The sequence below is a fragment of the Lipotes vexillifer genome, unplaced genomic scaffold (genome assembly GCF_000442215.2).
Source record: "Lipotes vexillifer unplaced genomic scaffold, Lipotes_vexillifer_v1.1 scaffold611, whole genome shotgun sequence".
NCBI classification, from domain to species: Eukaryota; Metazoa; Chordata; class Mammalia; order Artiodactyla; family Lipotidae; genus Lipotes; species Lipotes vexillifer.
This window is the reverse complement of record NW_006785619.1, coordinates 838,262-860,967: the sequence shown is the minus strand read 5'-3', so window position 1 is coordinate 860,967 and position 22,706 is coordinate 838,262. Positions and strand designations below refer to the sequence as shown.

General features: G+C 52.9%; 2 protein-coding genes and 1 non-coding gene across 4 annotated transcripts; 1 reads left to right on the top strand and 2 right to left on the bottom strand.

Moving 5' to 3' along the window:
• Positions 1 to 3,695: 3,695 nt before the first annotated feature.
• Positions 3,696 to 3,768, bottom strand: TRNAG-GCC (transfer RNA glycine (anticodon GCC)). Its single transcript has one exon. It is a non-coding gene; the product is annotated as a tRNA-Gly (tRNA).
• A 2,563-nt stretch (positions 3,769 to 6,331) lies between these two features.
• Positions 6,332 to 13,041, top strand: ZBTB4 (zinc finger and BTB domain containing 4). Its single transcript, XM_007457769.1, has 3 exons — positions 6,332 to 6,346; positions 6,790 to 7,844; positions 8,508 to 13,041. The coding sequence occupies exons 2-3, from the start codon at positions 6,799 to 6,801 to the stop codon at positions 10,432 to 10,434; spliced, it is 2,973 nt and encodes a 990-aa protein (XP_007457831.1). The 5' UTR covers positions 6,332 to 6,346; positions 6,790 to 6,798; the 3' UTR covers positions 10,435 to 13,041.
• A 1,257-nt stretch (positions 13,042 to 14,298) lies between these two features.
• Positions 14,299 to 22,207, bottom strand: CHRNB1 (cholinergic receptor nicotinic beta 1 subunit). Of its 2 annotated transcripts, XM_007457767.1 has the most exons (11): positions 22,136 to 22,207; positions 21,911 to 22,050; positions 21,284 to 21,328; positions 20,637 to 20,746; positions 20,424 to 20,532; positions 19,911 to 20,058; positions 19,232 to 19,441; positions 16,126 to 16,349; positions 15,451 to 15,632; positions 14,949 to 15,096; positions 14,379 to 14,644 (listed from the first exon to the last, which is right to left on the bottom strand). In XM_007457767.1, the coding sequence occupies exons 1-11, from the start codon at positions 22,194 to 22,196 to the stop codon at positions 14,504 to 14,506; spliced, it is 1,518 nt and encodes a 505-aa protein (XP_007457829.1). In that variant the 5' UTR covers positions 22,197 to 22,207; the 3' UTR covers positions 14,379 to 14,503. The 2 variants fall into 2 exon arrangements, with proteins under 2 accessions (XP_007457830.1, XP_007457829.1); XM_007457768.1 differs by lacking the exons at positions 21,911 to 22,050; positions 22,136 to 22,207 and adding an exon at positions 21,705 to 21,768 and having other exon boundaries at positions 14,299 to 14,644.
• Positions 22,208 to 22,706: the final 499 nt, after the last annotated feature.

Sequence of the window (22,706 nt, the reverse complement as noted above, 5' to 3'; positions counted from 1 at the left end):
GCAGGGGCTTCTGGAGATGTGTGTGTGTGTGTGTGTGTGTGTGTGTGTGTGTGTGTGTGTGTGTGTGTGTGTGTTCCAAGTGTACATATCGCTGTGGTCTGCGCCTGGCCTGGCGGGGAGGGTGCGTGTGCATGGGGGCAGGGAGGACACTACGGCCAGGCCCCCCACCCTGCATGGGGGCATGCTGGCTATGTCAGGCCTGCACAACAGGTGTACCACGGCCTAGTGGAGGGCAAGGAGGCCTAGACTAGAACTGAGGAGTTCGGGCCCTACCACTTCCTCGCTGGCACCTTCCCTAAGTGAGCCTCAGTTCCTCATCTTTAAAATGGGGCTAATCACCTGCCCTGTCCGTCTTCCAACAGGGCTGTAGGTAGGTAGCGCATGGAAAACATACCTGGAAAGTAGCTACAGTCTGGGGACTATGCCTGTGCCAGCCACTGTCAGCTTGGTTAATAACCACAGTAAACACTTATTTAACACTGTGCACCAGGCACTGTCCTCAGTGCTTTTACGTATGGTCACTCATTTAGTCCTCCCAGCGCCGCGTGGAAGTAGGAGTTCTAATTACCTCCCTTTTTCAAATGAGCCAGCCAAGGCCCAGAGAAGTAATTTGCCCAAAGCCACTTAGCTAGTAAGAAGTAAAGCTGGATTTGAACCCAGCCAGTCTGATTCCAGATCATGTGCTCTTTATATGTGTCCTCTAGTGCCCTTTTGAAGCTTTCTGTGGGCCTCTCTGTGCACCACCCCCGCCAAACACACACGCACTTCTGCCCAATTTCTGCAGAACTTAACACCTGCACTAATCCATTTCAGAAGACTGGTGTGTTTAAACAGTGACTTAGGGAGTCTCAGCCTGAGAGGGAGAACCTAGCATCCACTACTGGATACTGGCCACAGGAGCACAAAACGTTGATGAACCAGGCAAAGGAGAGATTGTTCTTGTCCTGAGGGTCAGGGAGGGCCAAGAGGGAGATGGCATTTGAGGTAGATCTTAACATTTTGGAGGGATTTGGGGAAGAGGCTGGGGGGAAGGTTGTATTTCTAGCAGGAGAACCAGCATGGGCAACGGCATGGAGGTGTGGGACTGCTGAAGATGGAGAGCACAGCGTGTGCTTAAGGGGAGACTCATGCAACGCAAGAATAGAGAGGAAGATGGGAATTAGACTCAAATGCTCGGCTGAGGAATTTGAGCTTTATTCTGGAGTGGGGGCCCAAGAAGGTTTCTGAGCCCAGGAGTGATGCCACCTGAGCTGCTTCGGGGCCGTTGATCCTCAGTGAGAGGAAGGCTGGAGGGTGGAAGCTAAGACCAGAATCAGGGGACTAGCTGGGAGGCCATGGCCTTGGACCATGAGTGTTAACAAGGCCCTGAGCTAGTTTGGGGGCCAGAGGCAGGTTAGAGGGAAGGTTTCCAGAGCCATTCCCAAGCTGGGCCGCAGGGAATTCCCTGGCAGTCCAGTGGTTAGGACTCCACACTCTCACTGCTGAGGGCCCAGGTTCGATCCCTGGTCAGGAAACTAAAATCCCCTAAGCCGCACAGCATGGCCAAAAAAGAAAACAAAAAACAAAAAAAACTGGGTTGCATATTTGACCAGACTCAGTGGCTGCTGGATGTGGAGAGTGAGGGAAAGGGTGGAGTCAGACGTGACACGGTTACCATTTAGCACATGAGACCTCGCGTGGTGATTTCGGTAGCCCGCTGGCCCCGGCGGTGTGGCAGGGGGAAGGACCCTGCATCTGGGTTCACACAGGCCTGGATTTGAATTTTGACTCTGCTGCACACAAGCTGTGTGACCTTGAGCAAGGTAAATCCCTCTGTGAGCTTCAGTTTCCTCATCTGTAAAATTGGGATAATATAAATGCCAACTTTGGGTGGCTGAGGAAACCATTAAATGAGGCAACGCATGTAAAGCCCTGTAGGTAAATCAGGCAAAGTGTGAGCACCCTGGAAGTGGTCAAGTTATGCTCACCACCCCCAGCTCCTGGCCAAGTCAGTCCAGGACTGAGGATGGCGTCCTTCCTGAAAGTGGACACACTCCAGGACGACTTTAAGAAAGCAGGTTCATTCATTTACCCAAAATGTTTTTGATCTCCCACTATGTATCAGGCACTGTTCTAAGCACTGGAGGTAGCAGTGAACAAAGCAGACAAAAATCTCTCCCTCCCCTGGAGCTTGCAGTCTGGCGATGAATGAACAGTATGTCTTACTAAATGCCAAGGAGGAAAATAAAGTAGGGGAGAGGGAGAGGGAGTTTGGGGAGGTACGGGGCGGCCAGGGAGGGCCTTGGGGGAAGGTGACTTTTGAGTCAAGGCTTAAAGGAGGTGGGGCAGCAAGGCATGAGGCTACCTGAGGAAAGAACATTCCAGGCAGAGGGAACAGCAAGAGGTGGAGTGTATCTTGTGGCAGCCCTCAGATCCGCACCTCAGTCACACCTCTAAGATCACACAGACAGTTAAGGGTAGAGAAATGGTAAAAACAAACTTAAAACCACAGAGCCATCAAACCTACCCTGAAGCCTGATTTCTGCCCCTTTTTCTTTACCACTTCCCCCCACCATTTTCCGGGACTGAGTTCCAACGTGATAATAAGAGCTAAGCACTTCCTGAGCATTTGCTGCATGGCAGGCACTCTTCTACGTACTGCCAGTCATCAGCTCGTTTTATTCTTTACAACCCTATGTAGTGGGCGCTTCTCATTATCCCCACCTCATTGACAAGGAAACTGACATACAGAGAGGTTAAGTAACTTGCCCAGGGTCCCATAACTGGTGTCTTCTCCACCCCCCATAAACCCTTGCAGGGCAGTGGCCTCTGGTGGGGCAGTTGAACTCAGGAGAGCAGGGTCCAAACCCAGCTTGGTTAGCAGTGAGACCAGGGGCAAATCACCCCGTCACTACGTTCTCTCTACCTGCAAGTGAGGTGTCTAGAGTATTTAAAGCCTCAGTTTCCTCATCTGTAAAATGGGTTTGACACTAGCCCCTGCCTCACTGTGGTCCTTTTGAGTGTTGAGATAATGCAGATAAAATGCTTAGCACTGGATTTGGCACATAATATTTTTCTCATCAATGGCAGCTCCAGGTACCATGATGATGATGGTTCTAGATGATCTCCAAGGGCCAGGCCAGCCTTGGACCTCTGTGGTTCTAAAAAGCCTTGATAGGCCTTGTCTAAATATCTTGGCAGTCAGCACACAGCCATGCCTCAGTAGGCACCAAGCCCATATGGCTGTGCAGGTGGGCAGGCCTGGCCAAGGGTGTGAGTGGGGGCTAGAATCAAGCTTTGCTGTGCGTGGCTGCTACCTTATGGAGGAAGAGGCCTTTCCTCTATTTTTTCCCCCTTCCTCTAATTTTCACAAAGATCCTAGATGGGCTGGTGGCGGCCCTAGTGGGTGCTGTTGAAAGAAAAACATAACTGTTTTCCTGTACACTCAACTCAAGACACTTCTGACACGAAATGTGTGGGTTTTTCTCCCCACACCGACCAGTTCTCTGACACTAGCTGGGTGTCCTACAATTCAGTTCAATTCCGATACTGACTGCCTGGAGATAGCATCAGATCCCAGAGGTTAAGGGCTCATTCCCACAAGACTGCCCCCACTTCAGATACCAGTTTGCAAGCCCAGACCTCCTGTAGCTTTAAGCTTTTAGTTTTATTTTATTTATTTTTTTGGCCGTGCCGCGTGGCCTGTGGGATCTTAGTTCCCTGACCAGGGATTGAACCTGTGACCCCTGCAGTGGCAGCACAGAGTCCTAACCACTGGACCACCAGGGAATTCCCCAGACCTCCTGTACTTCTGACTGACCATCAAGACATCGGGCTTTCTCATGACCCCGTCCTCAGACTTGATAATTTGCTAGGATGGCTTATAGAACTGAGGGAAATACTTACATTTATTGGTTTATTATAGAATAAAGGATATGATAATAGCCAAATGAAGAGGTACGGAGGGCGAGGTCTGGAAGGGTCCTGAGTACAGGAGCTTCTGTCTTCACAAAGTTGGGGTGCACTCCCCTCTCGCCATGGGGATGTGTTTAGCAACCAGAAACTCTCTGAACCCCATAGTTCAGGGACTTTTATGGAGGCCTCGTCACATAGGCATGATCGATTATTGACTGAGTCTCCAGGCCCTCTTCTCTCCCCAGAGGCAGTGGGGGACTGGGGCTGAAAGTTCCAAACTTCTAATCATGGCTCTCTCTTTCTGGTGACCAGCCCGCATCTGGGATCCCACCAAGAGTCGCCTCATTAGGACGAGAGACACTCCTATCACCCAGAAAATTCCAAGGAGTTTAGGAGCTTAATGTCAAGAACTGGGCTCAAAGACCAAATGTTAGAATAAGATTCTCCTAGCACCACTGTTACTTGGGAAATTACAAGAGTTTTAGGAGCTCTGTGTCAGCAATGGGGACAAAGACCAAATATATTACAGTTGACCCTCGAACAGTGTGCGGGTTAGGGGCGCAGACTGTCCACGCAGTGGAAAATCCAAGTATAGCCTTACAATCGGGCCTCCGTATCCAAGGTTCCGCATCCTCGGCTTCAACCAACCTCGGATCGTGTAGTGCTGTCATATTTCCCATTGAAAAAAAATCCACGTGTAAGTGGACCTGTGCAGTTCAAACCTATGTTGTTCAAGAGTCAACTTTATTTCTTGTTATATCACAGTATCACAGCTGTAAACATGTCCTTCATCCTGATGTGATATAATCAAGAACGCAGGCTTTTGAGCCAAACTTCCTGGGATCAGATCCCAGCCCTGCTACTATCTGGTCATATATCCTTGGGCAGCTACCTAGCATCTCCGAGCCTCAGCCTGTCACTTTAAAGTCAAGAAGCTAACTGCTACCTTTTAGGGTAGTGATGAGGAACAAATGAGGTAATGCAAGTAAAGCATCAACTCTTGGGGGTCCCTGTTGGCTGGTGGCTGTCACAGAAGGGAGTGGGAGGCCTTGCTCTCTTTCCCCATTTTACAAACAGAACTGATCACCAGACCGCGAACGGGGCCCCTTCCCCTGGATTCCTGACCCACCTGCAATCCAGCAACTGATGGAGAGGCATTTGACCTAGGTGTATGCCTGGCAGTCAGGGCTGTTAGAACTTTTGAATATCACCCCTGTTTACCACCCTCCTCGTCCTCCAGGAGAGGGCTCAGAGCAGTCTTTCGGGAACATGAAATGGGCTGTGGAGGGAAGGCATCTTAGTCCCGATAGTGTGAGTAATAAATGGGAAGAGAGCGTTTTCGGGGGGGTGGGAATTGTATGAGGAACTCCTGACGCAGGACACCTTGGAGGTCATGTGTGACCCAGGGCGTGCGCAAGGGGAGGGCTCCCAGGCTTCATGGAGGGTTCATGAGAGGGGCCGAGAGCTCTGCTCTCAGGTCAAGAGGCCTGGGTCTGTGAACAGGCCCCACCTGTTATGACCAGCTCTGTGTGTCTTTGGCTAAGTTACTTTATGGCCCTGGAATTGAGATCTTCAACTGAAAAATTAGCCCCCAAAGCCGAGGCTGTGAGGTGCTTTCTGGGCAGTGACCACCACAGCTCACATTTGGGATGCCTGCTATTTCTTTTGGATGAGCCTCCCAGCAAGAGTGAGATAGGGGTTGCATTCCCCACCCTCCCCTTTTTAAGCCAAAGTCCTAAAGCCACCAGCTGTCAGAATAAGGAGTGGGACCCAAGCTTCCTCACTTCCGGTCTGGTGGCCTTTTAGTGCCCTTCAGAGATTGGAGCAAGCTGGCACCTGTGCAAGAGTTCATGGTCTTCAGTGGTCACCTGGCACCTAGGCCAGAAACCCCCTCTAAGATTTAATGTCAAGAGGTCCTCTCCTAATTTGAATATCTAGCAGCTTGGTCCAATGAAAAAGCTCAAACAAATCTATCTTGATATGTAAATGAGACTATTATAGTGAAAGACAACATGCAAATCTTTGATTTCCTTTGAGCCCCGAAGGTTGGGCCAAAGGGACTTGAGAGTGATCCAGCAGGCTTCCCTGGACCTGCGGGATTGAACTATGCTCCTGGATAGTTTTGAGGCAAATTGGGAATATGTAAATTATCTTGTTCCTGTACTTCTGGGGGCCAGCAGCACAAGGCTTTGCAATAATTTGTGTGAACTCCTAGGTCCAACTGGAGGCAGCTCAGCAAATAACCTGTCGGGCTCCCCAGAGGGTCAGGGTCTGCAGAGCAGCCTGGGCCTCGTTGGCCCTGCACACTGCGCCACCCCCCACCTCCTGGGTCCCCTCCCGTCCGGTTCCCTTATTGAGGACGGGGTTTCTGTTTCCCCACAGAGGGAAGAGGCCCGGCAGAAGGGACTCGCTGAGCCACCCCCGCTCTGCTCCATGTTGGCTGTGCTCTCAGGTGAGGTGGTGCAAGAGGTCTGCCCCGTGGGAGGCTGGGCCTGAGGCAGCAGGCCAGCAGAGCAGCCGTGTTGTCCAGGCCGGGGAGTCCTGAGAAATGGTCAGCAGAGGCTGTGGGGCCTCCCTCCCCCTCCCAGTGGGAGAGAGCTGTCCATTGCCTACCTCGCTAGTCTGTGGCTTGGAAGTCTTGACCCCTGACCTTCATCAAGACCTGAGGTATTCCTGGCCTCTTCCAGCCCCCGACGTTTGACACATGGGCGTTGGATGCTGGCCAGACGTGGGATGGCTAAGGTTAACCCCTCACTTCTGTGACCAGAAGTCAGTCAGCCTTCCACCCGCCTCTGGCCAACAGCCCCCAACCCCCTCCCAGCTCACCTCTGATTTTAGAGGCCCCTGCCCTCTGCCCAGCCTCTGAGGTCCTCCCCTGGCCTCTTCTCCATCTAGGCTGGCGCCATGCCCCCCCCAGCAGAGGTGACAGACCCGTCCCATGCCCCCGCAGTCCTGCACCAGCTCAACGAGCAGCGGCTCCGTGGCCTCTTCTGTGACGTCACCCTCATAGCCGGAGACACCAAGTTCCCTGCTCACCGCAGCGTCCTGGCTGCTTCTAGTCCCTTCTTCAGAGAGGCCCTGCTCGCTTCAGCCCCACTGCCCCTCCCACCAATTACTGGGGGCTCTGCCCCCAACCCTGCCTCCACCGCGGCCTCCTCCTCCTCCTCCTCCTCCTCCTCTTCCTCCTCCTCTCCCCCTCCACCCTCACCTCCCGCTTCATCCCCACCCCGGGTCCTGGAGCTGCCGGGGGTCCCAGCAGCTGCCTTCTCTGATGTCCTCAATTTCATCTACAGTGCCCGGCTGGCACTACCTGGTGGTGGAGGGGACGGGGCAGCCGTGGCAGAGATTGGCGCTCTGGGGCGGCGTCTGGGCATCTCCCGCCTGCAGGGCCTGGGGGAGGGAGGTGATGCCTGGGCACCTCCTGCCCCAGCCCCCATGGCCACCTCGCAGCCTGAAGAAGACAGCTTCGGGCCTGGGCCTAGGCCAGCCGGGGAGTGGGAGGGTGACAGGGCCGAGGCCCAGGCCCCTGACTCACAGCCTCCCCTGCCCCGGCGGCCCCTCCCCTGCCCCCGATGTGGGAAAAGCTTCATCCATCCCAAGCGGCTGCAGACCCATGAGGCACAGTGTCATAGGGGGGCCAGCACTCGGGGGTCTGCAGGGCTGGGAGCCGGGGGCTCTGGCCCCAGCGGCCCTTCAGGAGTGGACGCCTCAGCCCTGCCCCCACCAGTGGGCTTCCGAGGTGGTCCCGAGCACGTGGTGAAGGTGGTGGGCGGCCACGTGCTGTACGTGTGTGCGGCCTGTGAGCGTTCCTACGTGACCCTGTCCAGCCTGAAGCGGCACAGCAATGTACACTCGTGGCGGAGGAAGTACCCCTGCCGCTACTGTGAGAAGGTGTTCGCCCTGGCTGAGTACCGTACCAAGCACGAGGTGTGGCACACCGGGGAACGCAGGTGAGTGGCCCGCACGGCCGGGGATGGTGGGGGGAGGGGTCACATGGGACCTTGTCCACTCAGGGATCACAGGGACAAGGGAGAGAATGGGCAGAGCATGGGGCCTAGAAAATCATCCTGAGACGCCTGCTCACCCACTAGCCCCTGCTCACCTGCTTTCCATCACTCACCCTTCTGCCTCCCTTCAGCCCCGTTTCCTTCTGCTGATGTTTATTAGCACCTCCAGGTGTCATGTCCTGGCTTGGTGATGTGGAAAAGACCGAGGAAGAGAAAGTTGCTTCATGGGACAGGACTAGGGAGCTCAGGCATGTCCACCAACAGCTGTAATGCACCCCTGTTCATAAGACATTTCCCCCTTCTGTCATGTAAGCTTCAGAAGAAGGCTTTGGGAGGTAGGCAAGGTGTGTGATTATTCCCAGTTCACAGACGGAACAGCTGAGGCCTGGCATCTCACAGCCAGTGGGGTGCACTGTACTAGGACTGGTGTCCTTTCTGAGGTTGGCAGGGTGAGACAAGCAGCCTGAAAGGAGGGTGAGCAAATGGCTGGGGCAGTTCAAGGTCTGAGTGGAGGCAGTAGAGGACGTGGGAAGCTGAGGCCGTAGCTTCACGGCCCCTGACTCAACTGGCTTTGTCCCTGCCCTGTTCCATGCCGTCCTGGCCCAGGTACCAGTGCATCTTCTGCTGGGAGACCTTTGTCACCTACTATAACCTGAAGACCCACCAGCGAGCCTTCCATGGCATTAGCCCGGGCCTCCTAGCCAGTGAGAAGACGCCCAATGGAGGCTATAAGCCCAAGCTCAATACCCTCAAGCTGTACCGCCTGCTCCCCATGCGGGCAGCCAAGCGGCCCTACAAGACCTACAGCCAGGGAGCCCCCGAGGCCCCCCTTTCTCCGAGCCTCAACACTCCGGCCCCTGCGGCAATGCCGGCCAGCCCACCACCCGGACCCCCACCTGCCCCAGAGCCTGGCCCCCCACCGTCTGTCATCACTTTTGCCCACCCAGCTCCCTCTGTCATTGTACATGGGGGTAGCACCAGTGGTGGAGCAGGGAGTGGGCCGGCCAGCACAGGGGGAGCCCAAGCTGCCTCAGTCATCACTTACACTGCTCCGCCACGGCCCCCCAAGAAACGTGAGTACCCACCTCCTCCCCCAGTGCCTGCAGCTGCCCCAGCCAGCCCAGCTCCAGCTGGCAGCCCAGCCACAGCCACGGAGGAGGCCAAGGGCCGGAACCCACGGGCCACAAGGACTCTGACCTACACGGCCAAGCCAGCTGGTGGGCTTGGCGGGGGCGGGGGTCCCCCTGCAGGGCCTGGCCGGGGTCCCTCTCAGCTGCAGGCTCCACCTCCACTGTGTCAGATCACTGTACGAATCGGTGAGGAGGCTATTGTCAAGCGCCGCATCTCAGAAACTGACCTGCGTCCTGGGGAGCTGAGCGGAGAGGAGATGGAGGAGAGCGAGGAGGAGGACGAGGAGGACGAGGACGAGGAGGACGAGGAGGACGAGGAGGAGTCGAAGGCTGGCGGGGAGGACCAGCTCTGGAGGCCCTACTACTCATACAAGCCCAAGCGCAAGGCTGGAGCTGCAGGCCCAGGCAGCAGCGGGGGCGGCGGGATGCCCCGAGGCCGCCGGCCGCCTCGCTGGAGACAGAAGCTGGAACGGAGGAGCTGGGAGGAGACCCCGGCGGCCGAGGGCCCCGCAGGCCGTGCCCGCGGCGAGCGGAGGCACCGCTGCGGGGACTGTGCCCAGACATTTGCCACCCTGAGGAAGCTGCGCAAGCACCAGGAGGCCCACGGCGGGGGCTCCCACAACTCTCGGGCTGGACGGAAGCCTTCCACCCGCTTCGCCTGCCCTCACTGCGCCAAGGTGTGCAAGACGGCAGCCGCCCTGAGCCGCCACGGGCAGAGGCATGCTGCCGAGCAGCCCGGGGGTACCCCCACGCCTGTCATTGCCTACTCCAAGGGCTGCGTTGGCACCCGAGCCGGGGACGTCAAGGAGGAGGCTCCCCAAGAGATGCAAGTCTCCTCATCCAGCGGGGAGGCGGGTGGCGGGAGCGCTGCTGCTGAGGAAGCTTCCAAAACCGCCTCGCTCCAGGACCCTGTCATCTCAGGCGGGGAGGAGCCCTCAGTGGTGGCCGGAGGGGGTACCTATGCATACCCACCTGTACAGGAATTTCCACTGGCTCTGATCGGGAGCGGCCGGGAATCTGGCAGTGGCAGGGGAAAAGCTGGGAGTGAGGGGCCAGTGGGGGCTGGGCGGGGGGACCGGATGGAGGGGATGGGGGCTGCCAAAGTCACCTTCTACCCTGAGCCCTACCCACTCGTCTATGGGCCCCAGCTTCTTGCCGCCTACCCTTACAACTTCAGCAACTTGGCCGCTCTCCCAGTTGCTCTTAACATGGTCCTACCTGATGAGAAGGGTGGGGGGGCCCTTCCCTTCCTACCAGGGGTCTTTGGCTACGCAGTCAATCCTCAAGCAGCACCCCCTACCCCCCCAACTCCACCGCCCCCAACTCTCCCTCCACCAGTCCCCCCTAAGGGAGAAGGGGAAAGGGCAGGGGTTGAAAGAACCCAGAAGGGAGATGTGGGGTGAGCTCTGGGCCCAGATACCCCCTTTCACCAGATGCCACCCTCCCTGAGCCCCCGCCACTACCAGCTCCCTGGCCTCCCTGCCCCTTGGGAGCCCCTCCACACTCTTGTGCAGGGACTTGGGGGCCTCTGGAGCTCAGGGGTCAGGCTGCTTTGTGTGAGATTGTAGTTTTCCCACCACCTGGGAAGGGATCTTTGGTGGTTCCCCTCTCAGTTCTCCTCCAGGGAATGGCCTCCGCGAGGGGCAGGGCCAGCTCCCATCCCTTCTCCAGCCCTTGGGGCAACTGAGCAATATACTTAAATGAATCTCTACTCATAGCCCCCACCAGCTCTGAATGTCTAACCTGCCCCCCTGATTCGTAAACCTAGGGGGAAACCATCTCTCTCACCTAATGTCCCCCCCTCGTTCTGAAGCTTTCTCTAAGCCCTTGCCCAGATGCTTCCCAGCACATTCCATCCTTTGTGGCCCAGGGCCTGGACCAGACCATTGTGATACCTGACACTTACTCACCTTGGGAGTGTGGCTTTGGATTCCATTGTTCCCGAGGGTGGGTTTCTGTGCCCATTTCCTTCACATTAAGATGCCATCCCTTCCTTGGCTTCCATGCCTTTGGATCTTCCATATTCCTCCTTATACTCCTAGACTTTGGAGATGGCCTCTCCCATCCAGGTCAAGGAGGTGCTGGGGGGAGGGCTACCTATCTGTTCCATGGCTGAATACTTTCCCAGCCCAGGGCAGCACCAATTTCAGCCCTACTTTGACCCTCAAATCTAGTGAGCCCCAGACTCTTCCAAGGCAAAAGAAGTAGGTAGGTTGCACCTCTTCCTGCCTCTACATATGGCCTCTTCTGGGCTAAACCAGATTTGGGGGCCAGGAGGGAGGAGCTCTATATGGAATGGGGAAGGGAATCTACTTTCTCTCTGTTTTTTTCCCGATGGTTTCTCCCAGACTAGACCAAATAGCCAGAAAAATGGATGGGGGTTGGATGGGTGGGTAAGCCCAAGATTTGCACATGACCTCCCATCCTTACCTTAACCCCCTTTTTCCCCCAGTATCACTTCCCTCACCAATCACTCCAGATGGTTTTTGGTGAACCATACTACTCCCTTGGTGGGCTTTGGGGTATCCCCACCAACTTTCCCTGCAAAATAGCACCTTACACCCCATCTTTGACTCAGTTCCCCACACCCAAAGATCCCAGCCTAGGGATGGGGTACAGGGACCTTATAAGTCCCTAATCCCTAATTTGCACTAGTTAACCCTGGTCAGGGGTCCCTATGTTTCCTTCCAGTGGGGGAGTTGAAGAAATGTTTGCTCCTAATTCTCTTTGATAACTGGGCCTCCCCACTCTGTGATTGGATGAACATTTTCCATCCACCCACCTCCCTCCCCCCCCCAAAAAAAAACAGCTCATGAGGGGAGAGCCAGTTTGGGGGGAGCAAATTTGAAAAATGGGAATTAGAGGAGTGCAGTTTAAAAAGGGGAAAAGTTGTCATCAAAATGGCAGCCTTTTTCTCAGCTACTGTTTTTTTTGGGCCAAGATGGCTGCCCTCTCAACTGACGCTGAAAGGGCAAGATCATGGCTTTTGGAGGGAGGGGGTTTGGGGGGAGGGACAGGATCAACCTCCTGCCCCTTATCGCCTCCCAGCATACGGGGAGGCTTTCGACAGGCTCCCTGAATGTTAACCACGGAGGAGTGTTGCTCCTTCACTCCTCCTCTGTCTCTTTGCACTTTTCTTGGTCTTGGCCACAGTCCGAGTGAAGAGTTTCCTACTGAATGTACCATACCGAGTTCCAATTTTTAAGGGGGAGAAAAGTTTAAGACGGGGGAAAATGCAAAAAAAAAAAAAAAAAAAAAAATCACTAAGAAAATTCCCACGAATCTTGTTTCTGGCACTTTAGAAAAACTGCGGAAAAAAGTACATAATAAAGAATACATATATATCTACACACAAATTATATATATAAAATAAATATATATATATATACACAGCGGAACCACAAGAGAGACTGAGGAAGGCCTTGGAGGCAGGGGGCAGATGCGATAACAGTCCCCCTATATCCTTAACCTGCACTCCTCTGAGGCAAAAAGGCACAGAGATGGAAGGGGTTGAGGATGGACCAGGGAATTTGAATTTCAGAACAGGTCAAAATTCTAAAACCATGGACATTTTGGGAGAACTGAGACTGTAGACATTTATTTTTTTGAAAATATGATTTAGGAAAATAGTTTCCAGAATTTGGTGGTTCTGGGCAACAAAGGAGATTGTGGCGAAATGGCGACTAAAATACATGTATCTGAGTTGGGGAACTTGAATATTGTGAATTTCACATGTTGGAAATTTGGGATTTTGCAATTTTGTCTTTTGAAAATTATCAAGTCTTGTCAGTGTGTGCCCTCTTTCCCCATGTTCCCTGGGAAGAAGGGTGACGGTGGAGTGGGAAGGCCACTGGTTCTGTGCCACAGCACGCAAGATTTAGAATTCTACAGACTCTAGCTCTATATGTAGTGAGGATCCAGATTTAGAGAAACTGACCAATATTTATCTCCGCATTTGTGTGTGTGTCCAACTCTCTAGGCCAATAAACCAACAAGACAAACGAACTGTGCTCCACAGTGGGATGCCAGGTGCAATTATTGGCGTGGCTGGTGGGTCTGGCTGGACAGGGACATGCTAACCTTGTCCCACAGGGATCCCTACAAGTTGTAGCCCTATTCTCCCTCTTAGGACAACAACTTCCAGCAATTGAGTATGTGTGAGAGCCTGTTGACCCTAGGTACTTAACTGTAATTGCTGCAGCCACTAGGCTCAAGCTGACTTTGCTCTGACCTCCAGGCAGAAACATTAACGCAGTCCAGTTCACAGAGCCTGCTGGGCACAAGATCTTCATCTCCCAGATGAAGCTCTTTCTCCAAACTGAAAGGAAACAGGCACAAAATATGTGATGGCCATAAGAGACACCAACACCCTTTCTTGTTCCACTCCTGGCCTCCCACGGGCTTCAACTCCCTGTCCTTCCTCCCCTGCCCTGTATTTTGTCTAGTGTTATGCAGGCATGGGCAAGTAAAATGAGTGGTTAGGTGGGTGGGGCCTTTGAGGAATTCTGATACAAATACCTTGACCAGAGTGGGTAGCCACTAATCAGCTCTAGCAGGTTGCTGCCAACAGGGGAATCAGACCTGGTGCTACTGTAGTTCTTTAAAAGTTTCAAGAGAAGCCAGAAATCCAAATTTCTCTGTGAAATATCCACATTTTAAAAGTAGCAAACCAATTCAAATTTTAAATTCTGCTGGCCAACAACATGGGCCAAACAAAACACACCAGTTTGTAACCTCTGATGTATACTGTATAATGCTTTTGTTCTCATCTTCTCATATGATCCTCAGACTAGGGAGCAGATACTATTATTAGCTTCATTTTACAGATGGGGAAACTGAGGCACAGGGCAGTTTAGTAGCTTGTCCAAAGTTTGAGCACCAAACCTGGAACTTGAGGTTTTTACAGTGTGCTTTTTTATTCTCATTACAAATGCATCCTTTCAGAAATAACCTTTTTTTATCCTAAAGATAATACATATTACAAAATACAATAAACTACAGAAAGGTAAAAACAAAGAAAAAACGACCACTAGTCCCAACATGCAAACATAAACACTTTTACTTAGTGTATTTCCTTACAGAAAAAAAATTGCCCTATTCATTCAACCAGAGGTACCGGCTGTATAGGTTAGGATCTGTGCTGGTGATACTACAGTGAACAGACATAGTTCCTGCCCTCAGAAGGCTTACAATCTAGTTCTTGTTCTTTGTTCCATTCATTGCCAACCTAGATGTGAATATCCAATGGAGCTTCTTCAAGAAGCCAGAGAGTAAATAAGCGGATAGTGCATTTCACGTGGGCCCAAGGCCCCCATCTGCCCAGTCCCACTTGGTCTTCCTCCCTAGAAACGAAATGATGAGAGGATTGGACTCCTAGTGAAGGAGTTAAGATGCAGAAAGGGATAGGACTTGAGAGTACTACCGAACTCTCAATTCAACTGGCCGAGGACCTCGGTCTCGGCCCTCTCGTCCTCAAGGAAAGGGGTCAGAAGGGGGCAAGTGGTACGTGGCGTCCAGAAAGATGACGAGGGTCCCGACGCTCGTGAAGATGATGAAGGTCCACAGGAAGAGGCGGTCCACCACCATGGCCACAAACTGCCAGTCCTCCTTCAGCTGGGGGTAGGAAGAGGAAACTGTTCCTGAGCTCCAGACCCCCAGGGAAGGCGGCCTCAAGGCCCTGTACCGCACCCAGGTCCTCCTACCACGGCTTTGAGACAAGGGCAGGCCCGCAGAATAGCACAGAGCGAAACTGCGGGCGACGGAGGTGAGTAAAGAACAAGTCGGAAACCAGGGGGCGGGACCAAGTGAGGCAAACTTCCAATCAGAAATAAAATCGAGTGCTGGGGCCGGAGCCTAAGTTTGCGGGTGGAGCCAAGGCCACCCAGGCCTTGCCTAGGCCCACCCTCTCTGGACTCACCGCGTCGTGGTCCTCCTGTTCCTGCAGCTGTTGAGCGATATAGCTGATTGAGGAAACGACCTCCCGTAGCTCGGGAGGCAGGCCCACAGCCCGGTTTGGACCATCGGTAAATCGCCGCAGGTCCGGGGCAGACAGTTCAGGCTGGAACCTGAAAGAGGCGAGTCTGTTTGGCCACGACCGGGGCGCAAAGACGGCCTGCGCTGGTGCTCTAGGCCCCGCCCCAACTCCCTCCTCCAACGCCCATCCAGGTTTCAAAACGTGAGAGAGCACTTCAGGTTCTCTCCGACAGCGGCGACTTCTCTAGCCTTCCGCAATTCCTCCTATTCCCTTAAGCTTTAGTTCCCATCTCCCCGCAAAGTGGGCAACAGAAGGGATACTACAAGTCCCATGATGCTCAACCACGACATCCTCCGGGAGCTTAGGACGCCTCCCTCCGCACAGTCTCCTGGGAAGTGTAGTTCTCCCTCTCCTTTCTACGTGGGCGATGGGGAGTAGATACTACCTGTTGGGTTTGGGGAAGAGAAAATCATTTGGTGGCTTGCGGATGAAATATTCATCTGTTCCCCGACCCCAGCCACTTCCTGGAGAATCCCTGAGAGGTATAGGAGGTGGCTCCGGTATCTGGTCTCTCTCAGGTTTGGGTCTCTTCAGACCCAGATACGGAGGGAGTTTGTGGATAAAGATCTGCAGAGTAGAAGAGGAGGCGTATTGGAGGGGGCTCTTATGCTCTCAGACCAGAAGGGAAGCCGCCAACCACCCCCACGGCACGTGCCCATCCCTGCGCATGCGTGCATGCGTCCCACAGATGAAATGCAACTACACAGCCCAAGAGTTCTTAAGTGGGTTAGGAGGCATCCTGACTGGAAAGAAAAGCTCTGAGGGCTTCCACCCTGAGAGTACCTAACCCTTAGAATGCTTCCTTGGGACCCACGATGGGCAGTATTGATGAAGAGAGTCTGGGATCTACGCAATGTTAATGATGGGAGGATAAAATTAATTGGGCAACATTTCAACACCCAAAGACCTTGGCACTTTGACACTCTACCAGGAGTTGTAGTTCTCCCTCAGGTCTGTGAAAGGGAAGGTTGAAGTTGGTGGGAGGGAGGAGCGATACCTGGACAAAAAGCCAAATACTAGGATTGAGCGTTAACACAGGTTGGAGAGGAGATCTTCTTACCTGACGGACCCAAAGGGGCATTTGGTGGGTGTGGGGTGAGCGATGGTGCAGGTTGAGGACTACGACGCTAAGGATGACTGAGAAGGTGACGAGGACCATGGTAAACATGAGGTATTTGATAATGATGGGGACAGACAGGGAGGTCTCAGGCACTTTGTCTGCCAGCAGCAGCAGGAACACAGTAAGGGTCAGCAGGGCAAAGATCGAGAGCCCCATCTTCTCTCCTTGGGGGACAGAGGGGAAGGCGGAAGGATTAGGCTCTGCCAGAAAGCAATCTCCCTGGCATAATCAGTGACCGTGTTTCCAGCCCACTCAAGGACAGGCTTTTGGAAGGGCCAACTGCATGCAGATAACTCCTACATTTATACCTCCAACCTGGACTGATTCCCCTAAATTCCACACTTGTATCCACCTGCCTACTTAACCTCTCCATTTGGGTGTTCACTAGACATCTTGAACTTAACATGTCCAAAACTTAATTCCCTCACCACCGGCTCCCCCCACAGTCTTCCTCAGTTCATAAATGACAACTCGATCTTTCCTGGGGCTCAGGCCAAATCCCTTTGAGTCATTCTCAGCTCTCCTCTCTCTCATCCCATATCCAATCCATACCAAACCCTATTGGCTCTACCTTCAAAATATATCCTGAAACTGATAACTTATCACATCTACCACTACCATCCTGGTACCAGCCACCATTACCTCAGCTCTGAGTTATTATAAAGGCCTCCTCTTTGCTTCATCCTTTGCCCCCCTGCTCACTGTTCTCAACAGAGCAGCCAGATTGATCCCGTTAAAATGTAAATCAGATCATATCACTCCAGTGGCTTCCCATCACCTTTAGCATAAAAGTCCTTACTGAAGTTTACAAGGCCTACCCGTTAGCTCTCTGACTGCATCTCATACTGTTTTCTCTCTTGCTTACTTCATTCAGTTACGTTGGCTATTTCTTGATATGCAAGATACACGCCCACCTCAGAGCCTTTGCATTCACTGTTAACTCCTCCTGGTAATTTCTTCCCCCAGATATCTACCAGGGTCATTCTCTCACTTCCTTCAAGTCTTTGTTCAAATATTGATCAAACATTCCCTTTTTAGTGAGGCATTCACTGACCATTCTATTTTTAAATTGCAACCCCTGTGATAAACCATAGTGGAAAAGAATATGAAAAAATATATATATGTAAATAAGTCACTTTGCTGTACAGCAGAAATGAAACACAACATTGTAAATCAACTATATTTCAATAAAATTGTTTAAATAAATAAATAAATTGCAACCCCTACCCCTATTCTCATCCTCCCCAAACCCTTTTCCTATTTTTCCTTCTTAGGAATTGACCTCTCCTAATATACTATCTAGGACTTCCCTGGTGGCACAGTGGTTAGGAATCCGCCTGCCAATGCAGCGGACGCGGGTTCGAGCCCTGGTCCGGGAAGATCCCACATACCGCGGAGCAACTAAGCCCGTGCGCCACAACTACTGAGCCTGTGCTCTAGAGCCCGCGAGCCACAACTACGGAGCCCACATGCCACAACTACTGAAGCCCACGCGCCTAGATTCCGTGTTCCACAACAAGAGGAGCCACCACAATGAGAAGCCCGTGCACTGCAACGAAAGTAGCCCCTGTTCACCACAACTAGAGAAAGCCCCGCGCAGCAACGAAGGCCAAACGCAGCCTAAATTAATTAATTAATTAATTAATTAAAAAAATAATAATATACTATCCAATGGATTTATTTATTATGTTTACTGACTGTCTCCCCCACTAGAATATAAACTCCACGAGAGCAGGGATTTTTGTCTGTCTTATTCACTGATGTATTCCCAGTGCCTTGCACATTACAGATGTTCAACAAGTATTGTTAAATGAATGAATGGACCAACGCCTAGGGCAGGAACTATATAGCAAATCGAAGGATCTAGTATATAAGAATATGCCAGGTGGCTGGTTATTACTGTGGCATACAACAGGCACTGCAAACTTCACGGAAGGTATTGAAATAAATAACTATTATGGTCTGTTCTACTTTAGTCCTGTAACATTGGGTTCCAAGATTTGCCTTGCTCCAGGAAGAAGAAGTTGCGTGTGGAAGTGTGTTCTAGAGAGGCATCACTCTCCTTCCCTAGGCTGAGAGAGGGCTTGATTACAGAGAGAAGGAAAGCGTGTGCTTTTTGTTTGTTTTGTTTTGTTTTTCAGGCCACAGCAGTGAAAGCCCAGAATCCTAACCACTAGCCTACCAGAGAACTCCCAGTAAAGCATCTTTGAATATGAGAGTTTAGGATATCAGTCTCTGAATCAGACTAGTACTAAGCAGGGTTGGAACAGCAACACTGCCTCTCTCTGTGTAATGTCAGCTGACTGACTTAAACTCACTTAGCCTCTGTGAAACGGGCAGACAATTCAGTACTTACCTCACAGAGTTGTGAAGATTAGAACTGAGTTAATATATGTAACACATTATTTGTATTATCTTATAGCAAGTGCTCCAAATTAGAAAAGGCTATACCTACACTTACACAAAGCTTACAGAGCACCAGGCATAGTTCTATAACTCAGTTAATCCTCAAAATAGTCCGATGTGGGAGGGACAACGACTCTCCTATTTCCAGATCAGGACACTAAGAGATTAAGGAATTTGCCCAAGGTTACTCTGTTAGTATATTGTGCTGTCTCCCAGACAAATGTTGGCTATTATTTCCAAGGGACATAGGAGGTTAAGGGACTAGTAGGTGGCATTTGACAAGTCGGGGAGGGAGGATGCCAGGAATGGGGAAAGGGAAAGGAAGCGTTAGCTAAGCCTGGGAGTTTGTTGGTCAGAGGAGTGGCAGTTCCAAGGATGAGATCCTAGGATTCTGAAGGGAAGAGTTCAGAAGTTACTGGGTGCAGAGAAGTGAGCAGCAGAGGGGAGGTAGAGCTTGAGGTTGGAGGGGAAATCTGGACGCAGAGGCAAAGGCTCTACCTGAAAGGAAAACCTGGGTGAGATTGCTGAAGCACAGTTCATGAAGGCTTGAGCTGGCAGGAAAACCTTCCCTGTATTATGGGTGAAGAGCAAGAACCTGAACCATTGGTAAGAAGCAGTGCTGGGCCCCTTCCCCTCTTACCTGCATCTGGTGGCAGGTAGAAGACGAAGATGGCCAGAAGAGTGATGAGGATGCATGGGGCAATGACGTTGACCAGGTAAAAGAGAGGCTTCCGGCGAATGATGAGGTAGAAGGTGACTTCGTCACGCCGTCTTTCCCCCCCTCCCCTAGGATCCACTGGAGGCTGGATTAGCCGAGAAGGCTTGTGAATAATCTCCCATTGACCATTCTCTTGGGGGGTGGGTGGGGGGAGAAGAGAAGGTGACACAGATGTGGAACCTGTCTTTGTTGGTGCCAGATGTACGGCTTTCTTTTTCTTTTTTTTCTTTTTTCTTTGCCTCACTGCGCCACCGCGCTGCTTGTGGGATCTTAGTTCCCCAACGAGGGATTGAACCCGGGCCCTCAGCAGTGAAAGTGTGGAGTCCTAACCACTGGACCGCCAGGGAATTCCCAGATATGGCTTTCTCTGCCACATCCTAGAGCAGGGGGTACTGATGTAATAAGGGGCTAGCTATGGTCCCTGGGCTGGACAGCCCATCTCTAATAAATTTGAGCAAGTCTCAATTTCCATAACCACAAAATATAGACAGTTATACCTATCTTGCTGAACCCACAGGGACTCACTGATGGAGCATATTTATCAGCCTGTTAGAAACTGGAAATCATAAAGCCCATGGACATGGGAGCCAAGCCCACTCACCAATAAAGGTGCCTTCATGAATGTGCACTTCCTGCCGCTCCTGCCCATCGGGACCCAAGCCGGTCTGCAGACTGACTTCTGAGCTGTCATAGCTATAGGAACTGAACACCATGGTGCAGTTCTGCCAGTCAAAGGGGAAGTAGGTGACCTGGATGGAGTGGAGAGTCACTAGAGCTGCCAGAGAGCTGGTCAGGGCTGGGGGAGTTGGGGAGGTCACAGGGCAGACAGGGGTCAGAGGATATGGGGCACTAGGGAGATAGGGACCACCAGGGGGAGATCACAGAGAAGTGGAGTCTCAGAGGAATAAGAAGGTTATGCGGAGAGGTCATGGACAATGGAGGGGGGCGGTCACTGAGGAAGACTGGAAGTCAATGAAAGTGGACAGAGAAGATGAAACTCATCGGAAAATCAGAAGGGTAAGAGAGACGTGAGGGTCATGGGGATAATGGAGGAGGGATATCTGAGTGAGGGTCTCTAGGAGCGCCTTGAGCTTCCCAGGTGGGGTCCGGACACCTGGATGCTGCAGCTGCTGCGATAGATGCCCGGGGGCTGCCAGCGCACGGAGCCGTCGGAGGACACCACGACGCTGATGTCCAGAGCAACATCAAAATTTCCGTCGTTGCTGCAGGTAAAGAATCTTCTCATCTGGGATCAGGCCCCTCCCTCCGGAGGCCGCGCCCCTCCAGAGGCCCTGCCCCACCTCCCAGACTTTGGGAACATCCTTACTTGTTTAGGAGCACCACGTCTGGTAGCCACACGGATTTGGCAGTGATGCGGAGTGAATCGATGTCCTCGTGCTCCTCAGGGTCCCAGCTCAGCCTGTAGTCAGTCCACTCCTAGGGAAGCAGAGGCTGAGGGGCCGTCTGGGGCTGGAGGCTGCAAGGAGTCTTGGGATGTGCGAAGGAAGCCCGGGCAGGGAATGCAAGGGAGGAGAGCCGCGCAGGCACGGTCTGCGGTTCTGGGGGCCGGGGCTCTGTTTAAGACTCCACCTGCACTCTTTGGGACCCTATCAACTAATCTCCCCTTCTCTCTCATCGGGCCCCAATTTCTTCTTTCTGTAAAAACGAGGGGGTTGCGCGCTAGCCTCTAAAACAGTGGTTTTCAAACTGCAGTTAACGACCCTTTTCATAGGTCCGGAATCAAATGAGTGGCCACATACCAGTGTTAAAAAAAATTTAGAATGAAAAATGCATGGAATGCAACTCCCATAATAAAGATAGGTATTGTTTCCTGAAGCTTCTGTTTCAGTTATAAATGTGTTTTCTGAGGCCGTGATGCAAAAAAAAAAAAAAATCTTACTGGGCGGGACATTCGAGGAAATTGTAAAGGCAGCGGGACGCCCGCCCTTTCCCACCCTGCGCGGGTCTCCGTACCAGGTCTAAGTAGACCTTTGTGCTCATCTCCTCATCCTTTTCGTTCTAGAAGGGAAAAGTTTAAAGGGTAGATATGATGTCAGTGTAGAGAAATGAGGGGCTCGGTGGGTAAACTCTCCCTGGAAACTCCCCTCTTTTTCTGAGTCGCACCCTCTTGGCTTCAAGCCCCACCTCCTATAAACTGCGTTGGCTTAAGCTCCGCCTCTATCTCGTAAACTTCCTGCTGGCCGTACAGCCAGCCAGTTCATTTACCAGTCCCGGCCTCGGCCGGAGTGAATCTCTGCCCGCTGTTGTTTATTGACCCTGTCCGGCACCAACGTCCGCCGCAGCCTATGACCCCGCCTCAAGGTCCGCTCTCCGGCCTGTCCATCGGCCCCAGCTCCACTTTGAGATCCGCCCACAGGCCCGTTCCTCATCCTGCCCGGCCCCATCCTGGACCGTCCAGCAGCCACGCCCACATCTTGTCCATTGGTCCGATTTCGACCCAATCTCTAACGGCCCGTCAGTCACCCAGCCTGGCCTCGCCCCGGACCCCGCCCCCAGTGGTCCCTGGGTCCCGCCCTGCCTAAAGCCACGCCCCCCAGCCTGCTAGCGGGCCAGACCTCAACTCCCAGCGTGCGCCCTCACCAGGCTGATTAATTGCGCTAGGCTGAGACCAATGCTGACCCCGACGCGGTCTCCCACCTCCCGCGCCGGCCTCACCGAGCTATCATAGCCCGAGAAAAGTTTCTCGCGGAGTCGGCCCTCCGCCTCCGAGCCGCGGGCGCCTGGAGGAGGAGAGAACTGAGTGAAGCCCTGGTGCCCGGCCACGACCTCTGGCCCTGTCACTGCCCCTTTGAGGCCCAGACTTACCCGGGGCGAACTGCGCCCCCAACGCCAGCAGCAGCAGCAGCAGCAGCGCCCCTGGGGTCATAGCCCGCCCGCGTCGCTCAGTGAGTCCGCTTGGGTGAGCCGCCAGGACAGCCAACGCAGGGGAAGTGACGAGGCGCCCAGGAATGTGCACCTGTTATTGGGGGGCAGCCGCCAGCCTACCCGCCCCGCCCCTGGGACTTGATCCCTCCCCGAGCGACTGCCAAAGCCTGCTACCCACAGATGGCAGACAACACTTCAATTGTATAAATCGTCTTTAATTGAGAAAGCAGGGAGTGGAGACTGGTCCCCTGGGAGCAGAGCCTTTTTGGGTACCTAACACCCAGCTGAGGTAAAGCAAGTTCTATTCAGTTAGAAGCTGGAGGAGTGTATGAGGTCTAGAGACCAAGAGGCCCTCACCCTCCTTGGCCTGACCTGTAGGGGAGACGGGTGGGACTTATTGCTGAATTTGTGTCTCCTCATTTGAGGGGGGTCAAAGCTATGTCCCATTTGTCTTTTATATTCTAGACCCATTACCCTAAAGACCTCAGCTTTAAAGGGGACCTGGAAGGAA

What these genes read in the sequence shown, in the direction of transcription:
- CHRNB1 (XM_007457767.1), bottom strand. Translation starts at nt 22,196, where the DNA reads ATGACCCCAGGGGCGCTGCTGCTGCTGCTGCTGCTGGCGTTGGGGGCG. An exon ending in TAGCGCAATTAATCAGCCTG is followed by an intron (nt 21,329 to 21,910) that starts GTGAGGGCGCAC and finishes TTTCCCTTCTAG; the next exon opens with AACGAAAAGGATGAGGAGAT. An exon ending in GCAGCAGCTGCAGCATCCAG is followed by an intron (nt 20,059 to 20,423) that starts GTGTCCGGACCC and finishes CACTCCATCCAG; the next exon opens with GTCACCTACTTCCCCTTTGA.
- ZBTB4 (XM_007457769.1), top strand. Translation starts at nt 6,799, where the DNA reads ATGCCCCCCCCAGCAGAGGTGACAGACCCGTCCCATGCCCCCGCAGTC. An exon ending in TGGCACACCGGGGAACGCAG is followed by an intron (nt 7,845 to 8,507) that starts GTGAGTGGCCCG and finishes GTCCTGGCCCAG; the next exon opens with GTACCAGTGCATCTTCTGCT.